The sequence below is a fragment of the Microtus pennsylvanicus genome, chromosome 5, assembly GCF_037038515.1.
Source record: "Microtus pennsylvanicus isolate mMicPen1 chromosome 5, mMicPen1.hap1, whole genome shotgun sequence".
NCBI lineage: Eukaryota > Metazoa > Chordata > Mammalia > Rodentia > Cricetidae > Microtus > Microtus pennsylvanicus.
The window spans coordinates 55831104-55856004 of record NC_134583.1 but is presented as its reverse complement, the minus strand read 5'-3'; the positions used below and the strand labels follow the sequence as shown (position 1 = coordinate 55856004).

The 24901-nt window shown below is 42.8% G+C and overlaps 1 protein-coding gene across 2 annotated transcripts in view; it reads right to left on the bottom strand.

Moving 5' to 3' along the window:
- Window positions 1–24901, bottom strand: part of Insc (INSC spindle orientation adaptor protein) — a 114907-nt gene that overhangs the window by 52663 nt on the left and 37343 nt on the right. For both annotated transcript variants that reach the window (XM_075974833.1, XM_075974834.1), the window contains exons 3-5: window positions 13382–13727; window positions 12441–12493; window positions 10618–10741 (exon numbers count right to left, since the gene is read on the bottom strand). In XM_075974833.1, coding sequence (XP_075830948.1) covers window positions 10618–10741; window positions 12441–12493; window positions 13382–13727 — 523 coding nt within the window. The remainder of the gene's footprint in view (window positions 1–10617; window positions 10742–12440; window positions 12494–13381; window positions 13728–24901) is intronic.

Below are 24901 nucleotides of genomic sequence, written 5' to 3'. Positions count from 1 at the left end.
GGGACAGCCCTTCAGAATATCCCGCTTCACAGAAAAGTCTGTTGGATATGCTAGACCTGTAGACCAAAGATGGATGCAACGTTCCTTTGCAGAGGAACCTTGGGTGACTGTCCAGGGAGTCAACTGTTTTTGTCATTTCTTGCATTTTTTGGAAGTGGCTTGCTCTCACTTTCTGCTTACTCAGTTAATGTTATTTCCTTCTTGGGTCTCTGAGGGAGATTAAGACTAGATAGTTATTGTTTACCTTGTTTGCCAGATGCAGAAAAGAAACTCACTAAAGAGGTGTAAAGTGTATAAGGTTGAGATATAGTAAAAGATAGTTTTGGATGGTAATGCAAGTTAAGACAGAAAGTCAATTAGGTACAAGATTTTGGAATCACCAAGATAGGATATATAATCAAGTATTTTCTCTGAATTTGTAAAACGCAAATGCACTAGACATTGTTGGCTTACTTATTGCCTGTATATATTGTATATAGCTATTGTATTTGATATATATATATTTTTTTCTTACACTAGTTATAGCCTTCTTTTTTATTTTAGACAGAAAGGGAAATGTGGTAATATTTTATTTGTATTTTAATAAATAAAGCTTGCCTGAAGACCAGAGAGAAAAGCTATACCACTAGAGGCCACTGGTGGTGACACATACCTTTAATCCCTGAATTGGGAAGCAGAGGCAGACAGATCTCTATGAGTTCAAGGCTACACTGAAATACACAAGATTGACCCAGAAACAGGTCCAGGTGGTGGTGGCTCACACCTTTGATCTCAGTGTTTGGAAGTCACACACCTTTAATCCTAGCACTAGGGAGGTAGACAGGAGTGATATGACCGGGTGGAGAGAGAAATATAATTAGGAAGAGATAGGAACTCACTAGAGTATGGAGTCTGAGGTTTGGTGGAGACACAGTGAAGTCTGGGGATTGCCCCTTTAGTCTGAGCATTGGTAGAGGTAAAAGGTATCTCTAGCGGCTTACTGCTCTGCTTCTCTGATCTTCAGCTTTAACCCCTATATCTGTCTCTGGGTTTTTATTATTCATGTTACAGCCATGAGTAGCAAAATAACTCAAATGGAAATGTAGACTTCATATATTATGGTCATGTACCTAAATGATAATTACCTAATGTTCCTGATGAGTGTTTGCACTTGAAGCAAATTAGCATTAAATTAAACAATTCAAGCCCAATGTCTTCTGCAATCAACTGCTAATATTAGACCATTTATGTCTGAGAATAATTTTATGTTAATGTCTAAACACATATATACAGTAATTACACCCCAGACATATCTCGGGGACAAAGAAAAGTTGTAAGCATACTTTTCCACAGCATGAATTTGGAAAAACAGATCTAAGTCTCCTGAAGAATCCATAAAGCTCTGAACATTACAATGTCAGTCTTTAATTCGACTCTTGTTCCACATTTGAGGAACCTGAAAAACACATAACTGTCTAGGTCATGGTTCACAAAACTATTGTGATAGCTAATACTTGTGGCCAACCTGACCAGAGTTTACATCACTGTGGAAACACACCTCTGCGTGCATCTATGAGTGTTTCTAGAAAAGTTTAACGGAGGAGGGAAGTGGGGGCCATCCTATGAGCCAGGGGCCCAGAATGAATAAAAAGAAATGAGCTGAGTATCAACATTCCTGTCTTCTTCCTGACTGAGGACAGACACAGTGTGACAACTGCCTCTGTTCCTGCTACTGTTGTGCTTTCCCCATCATGATGGACTACACCCCTCTTTCAACAGTAACCCAAAATAAACCCTTCCCTTTTAAAGTTGCTGTTGTCAAATATTTTGTCATAACCACAAAAAGTAACAAATACTCCCTATGAGTCTGTATTTCTGCATTGAAGGTTAACGGTCCCATTACTAATGTGCACATGACCTCACTTAGACTAGAAAATCCAGAAGCCAATGCAAGTGTGCCTTTCAATCCCACTCACAATATTTACTGTGTCCTGGCCTCCACCATCATCTAACAATCCGTGAACTCACCAGGCTCCCACCTGGTGAAAGAGGCAGAGCTGACCCAGAGCCCTTTGCTGATCCCAGGCTTTTCCGTCATGCTCTTGCCGAAGCCACACTTCCCCTGAACTACTTCAAGGTGAGATTTTTCCAGCATGTCTATAGTATGGAGGTCTCCCCCAACTAATGCCTCTGTGTTCAATCCCTAGGTCTCTCCTCCTACTCAATCCCTTCTTCATCAGACTTAAAACAGCTTTCTACATCACGGTCAACTTCCTGCCTGTATTCCCAGGAAAAGCCTATCAATTTTGGTAACTGATACATACACATTTCTAAAAGTTAATTTTTGGAGGGTTTGCTTGTCATAATTTTGGGGTTTTTTTTTTGTTTCTTGTTTTATTTTGTTTTGTTTTAGGAAATCAAAGAGAAACTTGAGCACTGTAGGATAATGTTTTTATACACTATAAAGATTTGTCACATGTATTGGTTTAATAAAATGCTTATTGGCTAGTAGTCAGGCAGGAATTATAGACAAGGTAACCAGACTAAGAGAATTTTGGGAAGAAGAAAGACAGTGACACAGTCACCAACTAGATGCAGAGGAAGCAAGATAAGAATGCCTTACTGAGAAAAGATACCAACCCACATGGCTAAACATAGATAAGAATTATGGGTTAATTTAAGTTGTAAGAGCTAGTTAATAATAAGCCTGAGCTAATAGACTAAACAGTTTATAAACAATATAAGCCTCTGTGTGTTTCTTTGGTATTAAATGGGTGCATGACCAGGCAGGACAAAAACTTCCATCTACACTGGAGACATTTCAAAAAGATGCTTCACTCTAGATCATAAGAAGGGTCAAAGGCTGTAAACAAAATAAAACAAGACAGACTTACAAGGTAAGTGACAAGTACTTTCTTAAACAACAGACCACATATTCTTGTTTTTCTGAAACAACAAGAATAATAACAATGTCTTTAAGAACAAGAGAAAGGGGTGTGAAGGAGAAAGGATTTATAACATCCATCAGTCCTAAACAAGGCACCAGAAAGTACAGTGTCTTTCAGTTGTTTCTCAATCAGAAAGAATCAATGAGCATCAGTGAAATCTAGCAGAAGCAAGAGAAACCAAGGTGGCTAAAACGCATTTCTCAAAAGAATCAAGGAAAACATTGTGAGACTTTTCCTGGAGCTCTAGCTGGAAAGCATGCAGTTGGATAAAGTAAGCCAAGGAGTTACATCAAACCGAGACAGATGGTCAGGGCATAGTGGATTAAAGAGAGCTATAGACTCCAATCTATTCCTCTCAAAAAAGTCTGCATTCTAATCACCCTTCCTTTGAATTTAATGCCTTGCTTGCCCCATAGAGCCAGTGACTGGCAGTAGTGATGTCCCAGAACTTCCAAGATAAGTTCATAAGAAGCCTTGAGCAGTCAACCCAGGCTTCTTTGGATAGTCCTTTGGAAGCCCTAGAATGGCATGTAAGACATTTGAGAACCCAGAAAAAGTCTCCTGAAGAATCCCTATCTACACTCCCCCTGAGAACAGACTTAAGGCACACATACATGTGACAGAAACTCACTGAAGGTCATCAATCAGCCAGCTGGATAGCATCTCCTTGAAGGACAGGAAACAATAGTCACTCAGCTAAATCACTTACACTTATGATCATGAAATATAATGAAAACTATTATTAGAGTTTGCTTTTATTCTTCAACAAGGTTGTGAAACACAGGGACATGTCACAAAGATCGGCATGGATACCCCAAAGGGTGAATGGACAAATGCCCTGATGAAATTTCTGAGAAGTGGGAAAAGGAAACCACTCATGTCCTAGAATACACACTGGAGAAATGCATGATTCTGGGGAGATAGCACAGAGTGGACACACTGGACAGAACCTGGACAAAGTATCAACAACCCAGCATTGGATTAACTGTTGATCAGGGAGAAAATGTCTTTTAGCTGAGAATACCCCACTTAGGAAGGTAAATGAAGATAATATGTGAGACCCAAAACTTGGATGATTTCATTCCCCTCAAGAAGAAAAATATCCCTAAGTCTAGAAGAAAATGCTACACACAACAAAACAAAAGAATGTGCCAGAAACCCACGGTATGTGAGAAAAGCTGCCCAGATCTGGAGGCCGTATAAAGAGACCTGTATGAAAAGAAGAGTGGAGGCTCAGAATTCTATAGGGCCTCTTTCGGAGTGTTAGTGTACTAGCAGGAAGAAAGAGAACTAGGGACCCAGACTGCTGCTGAAAAATAACGGTACAGCAGAAAGAAACACCACTGTTCAAACGTATCAAACAATGGCGCTGCAAGCAGTGTCTGGCTCCAGAGCTAGCTAGCTCTCATGGATCAAAGGTGCCAAGGATCTGGCAAGAAGGTGCCTTGGTGCAGAAAGAGTAGGAACCAGATGGAAATTCTCTGTAGGAGCCGGGGGATCCAAGTCCAAAGGATCTTCAAGTGAGAAGCAGGGGCAGCAACCATCATGACTTAATTCTATTTGTGTCTGTGATTTTGCATATTTTTATTTTGATAGCTAAAATTTTTCAGCATAGTATTATGCAATTTCCTATATATTATCTGTATTGACATAAAAATAAAATCCCTGCATCAGTCATTCAGATGTAGTGACTGTAATTTGAATATCAAAACAACCTAACATCATTTAAAATATGTGAAAAACATTTCTTTAACATTTTTGTAACTTCTCATCATCAAATTTATATCCCCACTGTACTTTCCTCCCAAAATTTTCCTTAAGGTATTGAATTTAAATTTTAAAGTGTTTTATTGATTACTCTTATGATACTTATCATTGATATTTTGACACTTTATTTTATATACCTTTACTAGAAGCTTCCAAGTGTCACAAAAAAACAAACCCACATTTTTCCTGGTAGATTGACATCACAATCATCACCAGTACAGCTGGCAAACATGGAACAAATTTTGATAACTACAAATCTTACAAACCAAAATTTTGTTGTAAACATATCTTGATGGAATGGGTATGTGAAAAAATATATACATTATAAATGGAATTAGTCCAGCTGCTAGTAATTAATTTTAAGCATTAGATATTTTTATTCCTAGTATAAATATTTCAACAAAAGGCTTTAATTGCTTTTTTAAAAATCTGTGAAAAAAATCTCAAAAACAATCCAGTTACATCCAGAATAATCTGCATCATTTAGAGTCTTTGGCTCTTCTATGACACTTTTCTTTCCAGTTAATGCCACAGTCTAGGGATGATTATGAAAAATGGCTGAAGGGAACTGCTTTCATTTAAGTATGTACTTTAAAGCAGCCATTTATAAGAGTTGATACATTCTACCAATAATCTCTTCATTCTGATCCAAGAACCGTACACTATTCCAGAATAAAATAGACGGGAAAGACAAAATAACTGGAAATTCCCACAACCCATCCTGGTCCCCAACAGATCACACATTCTTCCATCTATCCGATCAGAAAACCCACACTGGAGAAATACACAATGTCTAATGCCTCTCTCAACACAAGGGCAAAATCTATGGGACTAATCATGACGGCCCAAGGGCTTTATGATTCCTGGATGGAGGTGTCCCCTTTGCTTGATTTCCCACCTCCACCCAGGTTTTTGGAGGGCAGAGTATCTGGGATGTTCTTCCTCTGGAAGTAGTGCAAGCACTAACAAAACCACATGCATCCCTGGGAAAGAAGACAAATGAAAAGAGGAGATCTAGAAATAGATTTTCTTCAGATGCTATGTGCTTGCAAGTCTCCTGGGAACCTGAGCAAGGCAGTGTATCCTAAGTGGTTCGACACTCACCAGTGCAAGTCACCTGAAGGAGCCAATACAGCCTGGGCTGTCAGGAGCACATTGTCCAGAGGGAGCTAGAACTGAAGAGATTCCACCACTCAGGACAGGGACAAACACATACCTAGCAGATCCATGTAAAATACTTGTAAAATTCCTGATTTTTCAGAAACGAGGAATGTCCAAATGTCCTTCTGTGAAAACAGGGACATTTTTCTCCCATATATGGTAAATACAGCAGTACATTAATCTGCAATGGCTCTCTTCCCCTGGCAGGTATGTGTTCATACATGCTTGTGGCTGTGGACAACTGAAATACACACTCGGACTGTCATCCTGTCCAGGTCACATCCAAGACTGTATTCTCTTTTCCTCAGCTGTGATGTATGTTTAAGGCCTCTGAATGCCCTAGGGATGGAATCTAAGGACAGAATGATGTCTGGGTTTTCTGCCCTCAGGACTGAGAATTGGCCAGCTTCAATCTTCTTGGAGTGGAGTATAGTAGTAAGGTAACACCGAGTCTAAGGTACTAAGTCTCTGGGCACTGAGGTTATATTAGGGATGAACCAGCACAAGTAGATATTTCTCCAAACCCCCTCCCCATGACTGCAGAGATAATCTGGACTGTAGTTATGAAGAACCAGACTCTGCCTATGATGGTTAACATTGGTAGTCACCTTGGCAGGTGCTAGAATCACCCAGGAGACATACCTCTGGTCATGCTTGTGATTTGTAGATTCAGTCAGCTGAGCTGGAAAACCCATCTTAAGGTGAGCAGCATCATTGTAAGGGCTTGAATCCCAGGGTGAATAAAAAGGGGAACACGAGCACCTATCTGTCTGCATCTTGGCTGCAAATGAGGTGTGACCTCACACACATTCCTGCTGCCGTACCATGACGGACCAACCTACAAACCCGAAGTCAAACAACTTCTTCCCTCAAGTTGCTCTTCACTGGAGTTTTTCACAGCATTGAGTAGTGAATATACTCCCCACAAGCAAACTGGAAGAAAACTCTCCTGGTCGGGATAAGCAGTGAAAGTGAAGTTTGTTTTCCGTTTGCCTTTTCTCCTAGTGAGTTATATATACATAATATATATATATACATATATATACACACATACATTCATACATACATACATACATGAATACATATAAATAAGGCAAGCCTGGACTTCTTTGACAAGTGCACTTGGATTATCTCTGTGTTGCCATTTAATCTCACTGCAGTCTTGCTTTACCTATATGGGCAACATGGCTGAGAAAAATCAGAGCGTGTCAAAGAGAATCAGAAGCAAATTTTAGACCCAAGTGTCAAGGAATCTACACATGATTTCATGGCCATGGCATTATGAATGGCATCTGAGCCTCCTAAAAGCAAACAGATTGTTGGCTATGATCCCAAAAGAACCCACCATGGAGCAGGGATTTTTATTCAGGGCAATAGCTTCAGGAAGGTTAAGGGTGTCCCACAGACAGCTGGCTTCCCTCTGCTCCATCTGCCACCAGACTAAGAAATATCATCCTTACAAAATAGTTAAAATAATATAAGTACACAATTATGAAATTATAACACTCCAGTTATCAAAATTACTGTTTTTAAGGTAGAGCATATTTCTAGTTGATAATATACAATCCAGAGAGTGTCACCAATTACCATGTGTTATTTCATTTATTGTAACTCAACCTATTGTAGCAGCAAAGAAAACAAGGGTCAATAAGATTAAGTAATGTGCACACGTCTGCATAATGTGTTAGGAGCAGTCAGGATTTGAACCCTGACTTGGTTCCAAACCCTATACTTATCTACTATCTCCACTCCATAATACCCACATTCAGGGATTTACAGCTTATTGAGAGAGAAGGAACTTATAAGACATTCAGCCCATCTCCCCTCTGCTGCCTCAGTCCTCCAGGCATTGCCAGTCCACCTTAGGGATAGAACTTTCCTAAGACAGCCCCTCACATTACTGGGAAGCCTCACTACTCCATATGGGATACCCTGGAGGTGAAATCCAATGACCCTGGTACATTTCCCTTTGTGGATTTGAGTGTCCACTTCTAGATTGAGCACCTTCTGCCCCCTCCAAGTATTCTTCACAATCTCCATTGACAGCACTTCCCTCCGTTCTGGGAGCTTCCCCTGAGTGGATGCTGATAGTCACCGTCTAGTGACTAGATTTGGAATCACCCAGGATGTACACCTCTAAGCATGCCTGTGAAAATACTTTCAGAAATGCTTAACACGAATGGAAGGTCCCCTGACTGTGAGTGGTACAATCCAGTAGGCTGGAATCCCAGGACAAATAAAGGGGTGGAGGATAAGCCAGCTGAGCATCAGCGTTCTCTGCACTCTGCTCCCCTCGTCTCAGATGTGAGGTGTTCCAGCTGCATGTTCCAGCCCCTGTGAACCCTGCCTGCCTTCCTGTCCAACCAGGGGCCAAAACAAGTCCTCTTCCTTTAAGGTGCTTTTTGTCAGGCTTTTTGCAAACACGGATATTGTCAATAACTGATATAGGGCCCAGTACTGGGCTTAATTATATTCCAGGATGAGTCAGGGCAATATGACATAATATCATATCATTATCACCCTTGTTTGCATTGCTTCACTGTTTTATTCATATGTGATTTTAGAGAGATGACTCCCACTTTCTATCCAGCATAACTCCATAGTGCCAAGAAAATATCTCCCAACTGCATGCTGTGAAACATCAGGATCCCAGTATAAGTAAACAGACTCTTAGCTTTCTACTGTAACCCTACCAGTTTGAAATAAACTACTCGACTTTCTCCACCATATATTGTTCAAATCATCAAGACATGTGTGCCTTAGAAATACATGGACAAAACAAGTCAAAGCTTATTCTACAAGTAGCCAAGAGTCTTGTGAATGTAAGAGGATAATATCTGAGCAGCTCTGTGAAAACGTTTGCAAAGAGGCTTAAGGAGGATAGAAAGCCCATCCTGAGTCTGAGTGGTACCAAACAATGGGTCCTCAGGAAGATCTGCAAAGCAGAGTGGGCATCATAGTTATTCCTGTGCAAATAAAGAGGTTTTATTTTATTTAAGACAGGACACCGGTTCCTGCATATACAAGTTCTGGGCATAATAGGCTCCCCTAGCATCCTAGGAAATGACATTGAGGAAAACACCAAGAAAGGAAGTTACCAGGAGGAAAATAAATGCACAGAAACATCAAGACAGACCTTGTCACCCCTGACTGAGGATTCAACAATAACAGAAGAGCTGCTGACCATGGTCACCTGCCAGGCCAGCCATCAGAAACCTGGACAGTCACACCTCCCAGTGAGCGGCAGCTAGCCAGAAGCTTGGGAATATGGGGTCAGGAGCTCTACCCAGAATAAACTCAGAATGAGGGACAAGTGGCATGAAGTTTGGCCTAGGAAGTCAGACGCATGGTCCAAGCCTCCAAAGAATCCTGGCCTTTCCCATGACTCTATCAGCTAAAAGCAGGAGCAGCCCTACCTTACAGCACCCTGTTAGAAAGAGACACTGTACCCTTGCTTAGCAATTCCTCTGCTGAGATGGGTCCCCAGGGTTTTAGGTCTTTTCCAGACATCAATACTTCCGTCCATCACGCCATTAGATTTTCTTACCAACATGGACAGTCATGTATAATGATTCAGTTTGGAACATGAACACTAAAGTGACCACCCTTCCTCCTCTATGTCATTGCTAACACTGATTCATTGACTTAGGGTGCCTGAGCCCCAATCTCCAGAACTCCAGTGTTCTGGGGTCTCAGAGTGCCAGCCCCTCAGCATTGAGACCCTCTGTTTCTTTATTTCAGATTCCAAGGCCAGGGTGGCTAGCCTTTGAGGACCCTTCTGCAGCTGACTTGGTGAGAGCACTTAGGGCCAGTCACACTGGCACAGGTGTAGAGGCATGGGCCAAGGCGGGACTTGCAGGAGAATCAGGCCAGAAGAGCCTCGGTCCCGTGCAAAATGGGACACACACAGGAAAAGAAGAGAGGAATCTCTGAGCTCATCAGAGAGGCCAGTATGGAGAAAATCAGACGTTTATTATTTATGGGAGGCTTTTATTTGGTGGTGGGAAAGAATGGTAAGTATGTGGCACAGTATTCCCGGACTATAAATAACATGTAAATAGCTTCCTAATGAAAACCTTAAGGGGCCTGGCGCTGGGAGAGCTTCCGGAATACCAAAGCAGGGACAGGGAAATGATGTGCATTTAGCTCACAGGCTTTCCACCTGCTCTGTACTTCTTCTTACTTCTGTTCTTGAGAAAGTTTCGCCTCACGGACGAAGTAGAGAGCAGAAGTGAAGAGCCTCCACATACACTGTGCTGTGACATCTGACAGACTACAGAGGGCGCCACACCCTCCTCCCGGAAACAAGCATGAGCCTGCCTAGAAACAGGATGACCCTTCCAGAGTCCTCTCTGCGGCCAGGACTTCAAAAGAATGGCCTGTCTCCTGCAGGTAGCTTAAGTTCTTCAGGATAAGAAGGGCCCCCTGTGTGCTGTGAATAGCTTAGCAGAAATGATTCAGGGTGCTGGAAACAGTACCGGAAGATACACCAGGCCCTGGCACTACCTTGTGTGACTTTGGCTAAATCTTTCTTTCCTGGACTCCAGTTCTCACATTCGGAAACTACCGAGTTGGGTTAGATATTCTGGAAACCCCAGCTGAACCCTGACAGCCTCCATCCAGATGCTGGCATGGACACTGGTGATCTGAAGAGGATGTCTCTCAGGAAAGGCCATTTTGCATTTTCTCAGCCTGGCTGAGTTACTCAGTGCCCCCTCCCTGATGACCCCACCATGTCCTCCGTCTCCCAGGCCACACTGACCTGCACTTCCCGCGTCAGAGCCAGCTCCAGTAGCTGGCCAAAGTGCTGGCCCAGCGTGCTCAGGGTCTCACTCACGCAGGCCTTCATTGACTTCAGAACATGCTCATTCTCCACCTGGAGGCACCTGGGAGGAAGAATCGCAGAGTGGGCCACTGGAAGGGGTCCTTGGTTGGACCGCAGCAGTAGCTAGGACAGACCTGGACTTTCTCGAGGCATGGTGTATGTGCAGAATAGACGAGATGGAAGACGCAGTTCCAAGAGAATAAGAGATGATATCTGCCAGCTTGATTTGTTCCCTGGTCTCTTGCTCTACGGAGAAGGGCTGGAACCATCACATTCCCTGCTACTGGGAAGTGCTAACACCAGAAGGTGGCAAAGTCAGACCTCTGGGTTCTCCCTGGGATGGTGAGCTATCAATGGGTGGGACCAATCGTCTGGTCTCAGCAGCGCCTGAGGTGGAGGGGCACTAGCTTTGGAGAAGGTAGCTAGAGCACAGTGCACCACTACTGCTCTCGCTATAGCTTGGAAGAATCGATGTCCATCATTAACAAGATAGAAAGGATGGCAATACCAATAGATATGCTAACACGGAAGGGGGAGCATGGAGATCCCACCCCTAGACAAAGAGCCACAGGCAACAATGACTAGCAGAGAAGTGTTGGCCTCTTCCTGGGATAAGGTTCTTATCAACTGTCCAATCCAGAGTAGGTCAGCCTTGACACCACATATACACCTCCAAGAAAAATGGACTCAGAAAGTTGGACTTATTTATATTTGTGCATGCACATATGTACACAAACACACATGCATATATTATGTAAAAGATACTATTAAGTTCAGAATGGGAGTCATGAGAGGCACTGAGGAAGGAAAGGGATGTAGAAAGACAAATGTTTCTATTTCAGTTTAAAACTTATTTTAACAAGAAAAACAAAAAATTGCTGCCACAATATGATTTTAAAAAAAAAAAAGAAGAAGAAGCTTCCTCAAAGATTTCCTCCCAAACAGAAAAACTAGAGGGGATTAGATTGACCTCCATCTCATGGGCTGAAAATCTCCTGCCCAGAAGAAGGGAAGACTCTCCAGCTTCCCACAGATGCCAAAATCCAGATTTGAGGCATGAAGGGTAAAGGAACATGTCAACACACACTCAAAGTGAGTCCATATGAAGCTAAGTGGTATGTGTGCACCTGAGTGTGAACTCATGTATGTTTATGGTATGATATAGGGGCAAGAGACTGTGGGCAGAATTCTGTGATCTTATGAGTGTGTGTTTATATGTCTGTGTGACAGTGAGTGAGTGTCTGTGGACATCTCTGTCTCTGCGCATGTGTGTGGAGGTGAGAGTTCACCTTTCACCTGACCTGGGATCTTGCCTTCACTTTACAGGCCATGGGGGCCCTCCAACTTTAAAGGAAACCTTCTCCCGTTGTCAGCTTACCCCAAACAGCTTTCCACTAACGCCCAAGGCTTTCTCCTAACTTTCCCTTTCCCCAGGCTCTGAATATGGGACAAAAACCTCGTGGGAGCCTTTTATTATTTTATTTTACTTTTTGTTTCTACTATACAGTCCTTGCTGGCCTGGAGTTAACTAGGTAAACCACGCTGGACTTGGAGCAATCCTCCTGCTTCTGCCTTCTAAGCACTGCAATTACACACAATGTATCACTACACTGACTTCAAGATAGTCTGTCCTTTGAGGTTTCTGGGAATGCCTAGGGGAAAAAAATCCAGCCTACTACCAACTAGTGGAACCCCCTGAGAAGATACCCTTCCTCCCAGAGCCAGGGGGCCAGCAGGCTACGCAGCCCAGGCACACTTACCTCTCAGTGACCGCCGAGAGCTCAGAACATTTCTCCATGAGTAGTTTCTCCGCCTGTAACCAGAAAAGATCATGTCATTCCATTGGGGACCAGCTGCTGTGCTGGGTCCTCTGTGGCCTGAAAGTGAGGGAAACAGGCACAGAACCCAGAATGCACTGTGACCTGGGGCATGGGTAGCCAAAGAGGCCAAGGCTGGATGCACTGAGAGAGTAAGAAAAGGAAGCAGACAATTAGTTAGACTGTGAGATCTGCGAAGCCTTGGGGAGGAAGAGGCACTTAAGCTGGGTTTAAAGAAGGAACCAACACCTGCTGCCTACAGTGAAGGAAGAAGTTGAAGGTGAAAGATAAAGAAAGAAAGGAGAGAGAGAAATCCCAATAGGGAGGTGGGAGTTCAGTGGTTTACTTTTGACTGTGGGAAGATTCGAATGCATTTGGAATCAAAACTGCTGGGTCTGGCCCTCCTCCACGTCATCCCCTGATTAACGTGGGACAAGTGACTCAGCCTCTGAGTTCACCCCCTCAACCATAAAACGGGCATGATAATACTAATCTTTTCAGTCAGCTGCGTGGCGTGCTTTACATGTATTAGTCAGTCGTCCTCGCGGGACAAATATTGCTGTAGTCACTGAGAGAAAGCACTAGAGCAAGGGGGAGTCAAGTGACTTGCCAACGTCACATAACACAGACTGATCATTGAAGCCACGCATCCTGTTCTAGAGCTCTTTCTGCTCACAGTGGGCGTCTGGATTAGAGACATTTGTGGAGAGAAAACACCTGCCACAATGCCTTGCACAAGTCTATATCCATTAAATGTCCTCACTATCCTTCTCTACTTTATTACAAGACAACGGAAACCACTAGCCAGGAAAGGTTCAGACCCCAGAATACAGGAAGGCTTCCCCCCACCCAGCACCCACTAGCCCTATCTTGGCATGGCTGACCTGGCCCATTTCCTGTGAGGAGGTCCTGCTGATGGTGCTGTACTCGCTGACCATGGAGCGCGCATGGCATGTCAGACGCACACTCATACTGTGCACACGCGCCCAGCGGTCCTGGGCCAGCTTCTGCCCGATCCTGCGAAGCTCTGTGCTGATGACCCAGCCCCGCTTCAGGAGCAGCTGTAGTGGATCTCCTGGGCCAGGAGCCCCTGCTAGGATAAGGTCACCTTGTGTGTCTTCCTCCAAGCTGATGGGCTTTGCCTGCAACACGCACATGCACTCACACTCCGTCATGAGCTTCAGGTCCTCCATCCAGCGCTGGACCGAGTCCACCTGCATGAAGGGTAGCCTGCAACCAGGGAACAGTGGCAGGGTGACGGCCAACACTCCACCTTTCCCACAGAGTTCCCGTCCCAGGCCACCGATGTTGGAAGAGCATCTAGTTTAAGCTCAGCACTCTTTCCCCAATTCTCTCCATAATTTCTCATTATCATCACCCAACAGCTAATAAGATGGAGACACAGTACACTGAGAGCAGGTGACCAGATTGATCTATGACAGGCCATGACTCCTGATAGGAGGTATCAAATTGCAACGGCATAAAGTGAGCTGTGGTAGACCTATATGGACATATTGTGGGCATGTTCTTAAAACAATGCCTTCTAGAAAGTTTAACAATGAAAATAGTCTCCCAAAGAAGAAGAGACAGCAGTGTACACAGACTATAAGCAGAAAGTGAAAACAGCAACGAAGACATGATAATCTAGAGAAAATCTTCAAAGAAAAGGTAGAAGTCCTAAGGATTTGGGGGAGGTGGCATAAAAGCTTCTTCCCTTCTGTCCTTCAACTTTCCTGACTTCCAGTTTCTCTATAATGTGGATGTAAACTTGTAATGAGCCAGAGTGACTGCATTTACTCAGTAATTTCAGACATTAATGAAACACTGAACACACTGTGAGTTCATTGTATTTAGTGTCACGTGTATATCACGTACTGGGGAAAGCTGACACAAAGAACTTTGGGACAGCTTAAAGGAAGAAGAGGAGTGGGGAGACAGCAAGAGAGCTCACCGTCATCCCCCAGCATGGTAGGATAGTTGATTACAAGCTCAATGGGCCATGTGTGACCTATGCACAAGCTGGCCACTGGGATTAGCTGCTCACTGCTTCTAGTGTGAATGCAAATGGGACCAGCCACCTCATGTCCCTGTGGCCACGCCTCCACCATGAATTGAATCCTCTCACATCATAAACCAAAATGCACTCTTCCTTATATTACTTTTCTGAGGCATTTGCTCACAACAATTAGTTAGATGTAACTAATACATCTCGCAGGCAGAATGGCAAAGCTTTGGCACTAAGATGCATTAATCTGATCCTCTTCCTGTGCTGCCAAACTAAGCCAAGAATCATAGTAACTGGAGCTATTGCCTTCACGTTGTGCTAATGGTAGAACTTGGGCTGTGCAGGAGAAACTCCAGGACCACTGGGTTCCAAGAGTTATACCTGTTGCCTGTTAGCTGCAGAACTCTGTCTGAAACACACAGGAACACAACTGTCTAGGCAGAGTTTGATCTTCACTCTCCCACACAGTTAAAGGTCTTCTGGGAATTGAAAGGAGGATGAGGCTGTCTCTTCAGACAGATCAAGGCAAGGTGTTCTCAGAGGGGAGGGCTGTAGGGCAGGGTACTGTTTAAACACACTAAGGCAGAAGAAGTATATTTGAAGTATGATAAGCAAAGGGACAATGCATCAGTCCCTTGGGTTAGATTTGTACATTTGAAAGCACAGAACAGTGAGGAGACAGAAGGCCAGAAACCTGGCCTTGAGGGTAGGATCCAGACATTAATGCTGAAAACCCTGATATGCTGTTGAAGGGTGACAGGGCAATACAGCAGGGTTGGAGACTGGAGTAGACAGATAATAGATAATTCACAGAGTTAGGGATCATGTTCCAGGGCCAGCTCTCAGTATACCACCTTGAGATAACATGAGCACTGGATCTTCTGAGTGGAGACACTCTTACCCCTGGATAGCAGGGGTATGTTAGCCAGCTTTCTGAAACTGTGACAAAGCATTCAAGGAGACTCATGAAGAAGCAAGAACTGGTTTTGCTCATGGTTTCAGAGCTTTCAGTCCATGGTTACTGTGGTGAGGTACAAAAGCCTCTTTCAAGGTCCATGTCCCTACAATCTCACATTCTCTCACTAGGCCCTACCTCCTATTATTCTCAGCAGCTTCTCCAGCTGGGAGCAAAGTGTTCAACAAAGGAACCTTTGGAGGACATCTAGGAGCCAAATCATAACATTATCAAAGTTGGGGCTGCATTGAAAGAACATACTGCATGCCTGTAAACAAAGACGTCCATCCTAGACTTAGTCTAGTAAGAACACTGCACAGGAAACAGGCCAGGTGAGGAGCTTGCTACCTTCTTGAGACAGAATAATCAGAAATTCATGGTCATCGCCAGCTACGTTCAAGGTTAGATGAGACTACATAAGACTCTCTAAAAAGAAATAAATGATAAAGACTAACAAAGCTAATTGAAGAAGAGACTAATGGAATAAAGAATAAGATGGGTGCAGAAGCCCCTTGTATATCTAGAAGAAAGTCCAAGTTACAGATAAAGAATAGAAATTTATGTTAACATTGGATATTTTTAGACCAACATCTTATTCAAAAGTAGTCACAAGGAAATGAGCTGAGAGCCAAGGATTTTTTTCTATTCAGCCAAAACGATTCAAATAGAAGATGGAGAGGAATTTTGAGCTCCAGTAGAGAAAGTGTTCTTGAAGAACAATCCTTCAAGAATGGTTAGGAAAGAAACCTGCAGAAATGGCTCAATGGTTACGAGCACTGACTCCTCTTGCAGAGGACCCAGGTTCCATTCCTAGGATCCACATGGTATCTCACAGCCATCTGCAACTCAAGTTCCAGGGATCTGATGTCCTCTTCTGACCTCCATGGGCACTGTGCAAGCGTGTGGTACACATACATTCATGCTCTCAAAACACTCGCACATATAAAATAAATAAACAAATTTTAAATGGTCAAGAAAGGGTTGGGGTGCACTTTTGTGACAGAGTACTTGCCTACCATGCCCAAGGCCATGTGTTCAAACCTCAGAACCAAAACAAAGACTATTACTAAGATAAAATCATAAAGACATTGGCTCTGGTTTGTTGGTATAGTGAACGAGAAAAGAGTCAAAGACCAGACCCTGATATGTGACTGCAATAGCAAAACGGGTGCAGAAAGGAACTAGGAAGAGAATGATGAGCTCTGATTGAGACAGACAGACAGACAGAACTCTAAAACACTCTCTATATCTGCTTTTCAAGATGTTCAGTCTTTCACCGCCCTCATGGTTCTTCCTTCCACATGTTCTCACAGAGGCTATCTGAACATTCATTTTTCTGTTTAACCGTCATTCACATAGTGCCTGTGATGCAACAGGAGGTGAGATAAAACAGCAAATAAAACAACCAGCATCCATCCCTTTGTGGAGAGACCATGATAGGCAGGAAAGCAAATAATAAGAACAGAATAAATGAGAACTGTGTGGTGTTCAACAACTGAACATTTCTTCCGGAAGGGTGAGGCAGAATCAGAGAGATCAGGAATGCTACTGTGAAGGCAGAGGGGTCAAGGACAACAGAGGGGCCTCAATTAACTAATATATAGGGTCGCAAAGACTGAACTGACAACCAGGGAGTCTCCATGGGACTCACCTAGGCACCCTGCATATATGTGACAGTTGTGTAGCTTGGCCCTCTTATGCGACTCCAAACAGTGGGAACCAGGGCTGCCTCTGACTCTTTTGCTGGCTTTTGGGACCCTATTCCTCATACTGGGTTTCCTTGCCCAGTCTTAATATATGGGGAGTTGCTTAGTCTTACTGCAGCTTGATATTACCATGTTTTATTGATGCTCATTGGAGACCTGCCTTTTCCTGGATAGTGATGGGAGAGAAGGGGATTGGGGGTAGGAGGGGTAATGGCAGAAAGGGACTTGGAGAAGAGGGTGGGGGAAGGCTGTGGCTGGTATATAAAATAAATAGATTAATTTTAAAAAATTAATAGAGTGCTCCTGTGAGACATAAGTAAGTCATTGCCACTTTCACTGAGTGGCCATGACATAGCTTCCTGAGAATGTAAATCCCGAGCAGACTCTCCCAGGAGGCAAAGACATGATAAAATATGGAAACTGAGTGTTCGTGGCAGAGGAAAGAGCCCAGGCAAAGGCCCTGGAAGGGAACTACTGGGGAGCCAGCACAGCTATAGTGTATGGGAGGTGAGCTCTGAAAAGAGACTGGCCAGCACATCAGTGGCTGCTGAGGCAGTGTAAACACTTTAGATTTCGCTCTGAGTAATAGAGTGCTTCTTGGATCCCCCAAGGAAAAACATCCCAGTGTCATCTGGAACCCTCCCCTCCCCCAGCTCATATGCCTCACTATGACCCAAAGGGTCCAATGAGGAAACCTAACTGTCTCTCCCTTCCCTGCTCTCTCTCTCTCTCTCCCTCCTTTCTCCCTCTCCCTCTCTATCTCTCTTCCTCTCCCTCTCTCTTTTCCTCTCCCTCCCTTCCCCCTCTCTCATCAAAACAAGGATAGATTAATTTAGAATGACCTAACCTCTGTGGTGCAAAACTATATACTGTTTACTAGGCAGCCAATTTAAACATAATAATTTATGCAATGAGTTATAAATAATTGACAGTGTGGTTGGGGTTTTAACTTCCAACCCTTCTGCCCCAGGCACTGGTGGAATTAGAAAACTCCTCCACCGCGTGTTGCTTAAGGTTCCCACTGTGCTCCTCACTCTGCCTCTGCTCTTTCTGAGAGTCCCGTGCTGAGTGGCACCAGCATGAGTCCCCGCAGGGCACTGGGACAGTCAAGTATCTTGTGGCGGACTTCTTTACCGGTGACGGAAGAATGACCACCACACCAGGATTCCACTCAGATCACGCTTTACTGGAGTGCCCTTGATTGATGGGGAGCAGGAAAGGAGGGGGCAGGAAAACGAGGGACAGGGAGCGAAGGGGCAGGGAGCGAAGGGGAGAGGCAGCAGGAAGCGAAGGGGAGGGGGTGCACTTAGGCAGCCGCTTAAATAGGGAATTGGCATATGGGTCGCCCTGTGATTGGCTGCCACCAACAGCTGACACCAGACCGCATCGGGATAGGCTCAAGGATCCTCATCCACCGCACATGCGGGAAGCAGGGACGCGCAGCTCTCAAAGCCATAGCCAAATATGGAGTTGTTTGTAACCAACAAGACAGGATGTGGGCGCCATCTTGTAATGGCGATCCTGTCCGGCTCACTACAGTATCTAATTCTGCATTCCTATCCACACCTAGCTACCAAGTTAGCTGAGCGCAGTCGCCACTCTGCAGTGCTCAGACGGCGTGATTCCCCACATACCCCGAGTGCATCTGTGCAGTGCTAGGAACATTAGTGAGCTCTTCTTTATCTCAGTCAACTGTACAAACTCCCTCCGTCCATCCATCATGTGACAAATGGCCTCCAGTCCCCTCTGCTCCTCTATGCTGTCTCCTATCTCCATGCACTGACCTTCTTCTCCAAGCTAAGTTTTTATCCCCAAATTAACCAGAAACTCCCAAGTTTATTATTCATTCTGCCCTCTTAATATTTCCCTTCTATGCCCTATGCCATTTTTTTCCATTAAAATGCTTAGTATAACATGGTAAAAGGTTGGACCCTGTATCCTGGATAACCCCAGGAGTCCTGACAAAGGGGAGTAGTGACCATCAGCAACCTGGGTACAAAGGACAAAGCAATTGTGCACAGTCGTTCTGAGGTCTACAGTACTCGCTCAAGAAATAGGCAACTTTGAGGGTATCTTACTCATCCCCCACCCCATTTTTTGTAAGACCTAACATAGTTTCCAACAAAACAGTTTCAAAGAGAAACTGTTCTCTGCATCCTATGATAATTAATAACAAATACCAATCAACTTGACAGGATGCAAAGTTACCCCGAAAAAACAAACCTCTGGGCTTGTCTAAGAGGAATTTGCCAAGTTAGCTAACTGAGGGTAGCACCGTGCTAGGGACTGGAAGCCCAGAACACACACAAAGGGGAAAGCAAGCCGACTGCCAGCACTCACCTCTCTCTGATTCCTGACTACTGATACAATGTGACCCCTACCACACATCCCTGCAATTATAACGTGAACAGCTGTCTCAAGCCCTGCTGCCATGGCTTCCTGACCATGCTTGTACCCTCAGACTGTGAGCCAAAAGAGCCCTTCTTTTCCTCAGTCACTCTTGCTGGCCATTTTATCACAGAGGTTAGAAATGTGGCCATGTAGATACCTCCTGCGCACTGAGCCCGTGTGATCTCTGGCCTGTATTCACCGGCATGCCTTAGTCAGTATCCTCACTCAGAGGGGTCCCTATAGTGGGCTGATGACAGGGCTAAGAATTGGGCCCAGGCTCAAATAATAAATAAATAAATACATACATACATACATACATAAATACACAAATAAAGACAGATAATTCCCCAGCATATGTCTCTAAGAAAGTGAAACAGTTTTTTGCTTATTATAATATAAAGCATATTACAGGTTCACAATCCTACAGGTTAGGTAGTTACAGAAAGATCAAACTGTACTATAAAGGATATGTTAAACAAACAGAAAGGGATGAAAAAGACTCCCAGAAATAGATTGCATAATGCTTTATTAACCTTGAATTTTCTTAATGCTAATGAGATAGGAACAACGGCTGCAGAGAGATTTTGGATAGTAGAAAAAAACTTCTGAATTAAATCAGCTGGTGTATTTCAAGGATGTGTGGAAACCAGGAGATGTGCTACTTTAGAGAAGGGGTTCACTCTTGTTTCTGTGGGAGATGAAAAGCTACAGATACCATCAAAATTAATTAATATTCAGTTGAAAAAGAGAAATGACAGCTCATCCACAGAGGTGACAGTCCTTCAGGTTGTAAAGAAACCTCATAAAGATTGGAGCAGGGTTCTGATTCTCTTTGCAGGAAAATACCCATCTTCAAAAATTTGAGAGATCTTGGACATCTAAAACTATCCAGAAAAAATCACCAAGCAAAGAGAAATCTGACTTATGGTACCAACATCCTCTGCAGGGTAAAATTTTACTACCTAAACATACATATCTCCCTTCTTCTCAGTAAAACGATAGTCACAACTCACTTAAAAATCAAAGCGGACTTTGAAATTGGACAGTGGATCTTCTTCTCTAAATCAAAGCATATTGTTTAAGGAAAAATTCAGAGTTTCTTTCTCATATCAGAAGCCACCTGGCGTGAGACAAAAGGAAACTAAAAATCTTGAGACTAAGGCTATCAAAACTCTGCTTCCAAAAATTCCTTCTCCTCATACTTGTTTTCATCTCTATGGTACCTTTCTTTGAATGCATGTCTATCAAAATTTAAACTTTCTGTTTTGATATGATTAAAGTTTAGGCTTTCTACAGTGAACAACAAATTTTCCTACAGTAATATTTGATGTCTCCAGAAAGAATACAGGGCCCCACAACAATGATTCCACTGGTTCATATGATGCCAGTCAGCTGATAGCACCACTTAAAGGTCGGCTTTGTACTACAAACTGCTCACAACAATTTCAAGGTGGCTAGCTGAGACGACCAAGTCTCACAGACTCCTCTAGCCAGGACTTGAGACAACCCTGCACTTTTCCATGATGCATAGATACAGCTCCCTCTCCCAGGACTTGATGATTAGCCCAAATTTTTCTTTCAGGATCCCTTAAAGATACCTTCGCCCCCGGGAAGTAAATTTAAGATGATGATGCCCACATTCTCAAGAGGTGGGTGGGTGGTTTTGGTTGTTTAATGGATTATGGATAGTATAGATATAATAGAATAAAAGGGTAGATTATTCAGTCTACTCTGAGAAGAAAAAGGGAGGATATAGATATGATAAGATGAACAGTAGATTTAATAATCTACTGAAAAGAAAATGGGTAGATAAAGATATAAGATAAAACAATAGATTATTGAATATGCTCTGAAAATAAGAAGGTAAGATATAGATATGATAAGATAAAAAGGTAATTATTGAATCGACTTTTAAAAAGCAACTACTAGTTTTAAATGTTTTACATTGAGTTGGACTTTTGTATATTGTACACAAATTTTATATATTGATACAAATTTGAAATTAATTTTTTTCATACATTCTAAATTTTTGAAATACATTTTAAATTTTAAAAATTAATTTTGTAATACATTTCTAATCTTGTTCAAGGTATTACACTTATATAACTCATTTAATAATGTGATGTAAATTTCTAGTCCTTGAAAATTATTATTACCAACTGTTTAGGATAATAAGAAAATATAAGTTAGTAGTTAATCACCTATATAACCAAGCTTGTAGTCACATTGGGTATGTTTTTAAAGTCAAGCAAAGATATATTTTAGATAGATAGGTCATCTTCAAACACTTCAGAGATCTACAAAATACGGCATTTAAGATGTTTTAATAATCTAGGTTCTTCTTTTTTATGACAATAAGACATATGCTCCTGGCAGAACCAATCTACCTCAGAGAAGACAATGGGCATCAAAGAAACTCCACGTGAAGCTTACATTCTTTTGGGCAAAATTAAGCCACTGGACAAGAAAATGCCCTGCCTCAACTGTTTACCATATGCTATCCTAATTAGACAAGCAGAACACAAAATATCCTGCTTCACAGAAAAGCCTGTCAGATATGCTAGGCCTATAGACAAAAGGTGGATGCCAATGTTGCAGAGGAACTTTGGGTGGCTGTCTAGGTAGCCAGCTGTTTCTGTCATTATATTTTTTTTGGAAGATTATTTCCTTGTTGGGTCTCTGAGGGAGTTGAAGATTAGATAGCTATAGTTTATCAGATGCAAAAGCAAGTTAGGATAGAAAGCAAATTAGGTATAAGACTTTGGACTCACCAAAATATGATAGGTATGAAATATTTTCTCTGAATTTGTCAAATGCCAATGGACTAGACATCATTGATGTATTTATTGTCTGTATATATTATATATAGTTATTGTACTTATTGCAGATAGTTTTCTTATAAACTAATATAGCCTTTTTATTTTAGACAAAGAGGGAAATGTAGTGGAATTTCAATTGTATTTTAATAAATAAAGCCAACCTGGAGATCTGAAAAGCAAAGCAGCAAGCCCCTGGCTCTTACCTCAACTTCAGTCTAAAATGACGATCCTACCTCCAGAAATCTCAGGGTGAGACTACATGTTCAGAGGTTTTTTGTCCCATTTTATTTTATTTTATTGAGACAAGGTTTCTCTGTAGATTTGGTGCCTGTCCTGGAACTAGCTCTTGTAGACCAGGCTGTCCTTGAACTCAGAGAAAGCTGCCTGCCTCTGTCTCCCAAGTGCTGGTATTAAAGGCATGTGCCACCACCGCCCAGCTCATACCATTTTCTATTCCTCTCTAGGTCTGGTATTAAAGGCATGCACCACCCAGTTTCTATGGCAACTAGTGTGGCTACTGGGATTAAAGGTGCTTGTCATTTTGTGGCTACTAGTGTTAAAGATGTGTGTTACCATTACCTGGTCTGTAAGGCTGACCAGTGGGGCTGTTTTACTCGCAGACCTTCAGGCTCATTATTCTGTTTCAGAATGCCAAGGGACATGAACCAGGAATCTGTTTCCAGCACAATCAGCTAGCACGTACTTTTGACAGCTTCCCTCTCTCTAGTAACTCAGAGTCCTCCCTTGTTAATGTTGGCATTCCAGATGCCTTTAGTTTAAAAGAAGTTATTAATATGGCTTGTCTTTCATTAATTCCTTCATGACTTACTGTTTTTAATGTTTGTTTATTTATTGCATTGTGAGCACACACATACACATATAAGGCACTCAGAGGACAACTTGCAGGAGTCAGTTTTCTCCTCCCACCATGTGAGTCCTATGGATCAAACTCAGACAGCCAAGCTTGGCAGCAAGCCTCTTTACCCACTGAACCGTCTCTCCAGCCCAAAGCTTATCTTCAAACCTCTGTGAAGGGTGGGGGGGGCTCTGTATATGTCTGAAAATCAGTATGATAGTATCCACAAGAGAGACACCTACCTCAGAGCCATTGCCTAGGCCGTCCCCCCTCTTCCCCTTCATAACGGCTATGAGCTCTGGTGCTCTGGGCCCCAGTTCTCTCGCCTACATCTTCCCCATCATTTCCAATCACTGTCCCCAAGTCCTGTCAATCTCTCAGTCCTGACCTCTTGCCCACATGTCTCTTCACATGCTGACTCATCTCTGAGGAACTCCTAGATGAGTTCCTCCTATGCCCCCATGTCTGCATGCTCCAGAGAGTTCACTGTCATGCCCCAGTATCAACCGTTTAAATCCTTGTAATAGTTTCCTACCATCATCCTCAACGTGTAAATACCAAATCAGCATATCCTTGAGTTGTATTAGAATTCTTGACTTTAAAATGGCTGTTTCAGTTTCTAATTTTAGTTTCATAAAACATCATTCATTTTGGCTTGGGACTAGGATGGAATTTCTAACAATTTCTGAAATGGCACATATATACTTCTGTTATTTTTTCTATGTATTTAAGTGAATATAATTCATTGTACTGACAATGATAAATTTAATTAACTATAAAGTAACAATATTAATCAGCTACAAATCATAGATGTTATCCTATGTTCTGCAGTCATCTACGATTTAACTCTTTATGAAAAACCAGCATATTCAATCTCTTTAGAATGCAGATATGTTTTTATACCTGAAAAAATGTATATATACAAAAAGAATTGCTTTAAGATAAATTTATTTCTGACTTATTACTAATAACTATTAGATTATATACATAGCTTATATGCCTATATATTTGGGGTCATGTAAACATTTCTTTGGGTAAGGGGGATCACAGGAGATAAACTGCCGAAGTCCAGGACTATCCCCTGGGCCAGTTCAGCTTGTGTATACCTCACCTCTCCTACATGTACCCCAGCTGCTGGGCCTAGCACCCTGAAGCTGTTCCCCACTTATATTAATTAAGCTTAAATTCCTTGAAAATAAGAATGACAAACACTAGTAGCTGCCAGTCTGTCTGTTTCTTAGGGGTATGGAAATCCAGGGAGGAAAGAAAGCCCATAGTGATTTAGTAGCATGTATTGAGGCTCGTAAGTAGCAACATTTGGTGTTGAACCCAACACTTCAGACTCTAACACCATGTTATTACGTGCTACATTAAAGGATCTTACAAATAGTCCCAAAGTCACATTCAGTGTCCTTAGGTAGAGACTACAAATGCATCCACACACACAGGGATTCAAGTTCATCTGTCCCTGTGCTCAAGCTCCATTGTCATGACCGTGCCATGGAACTTGATGTGAACACTAGACAGGTATGAGCTGTGCCTTCCCTGTTCTCTTCTCTTCCCTGCCTCAAAGGCTTCCTTTGACCAACATGACCCATATAGGAGCCCTCTCAGATCCAGTACATTAGTGGCCATGTTAAGAACACTGTGTCATTCTGTGGAAAGCAAGTAA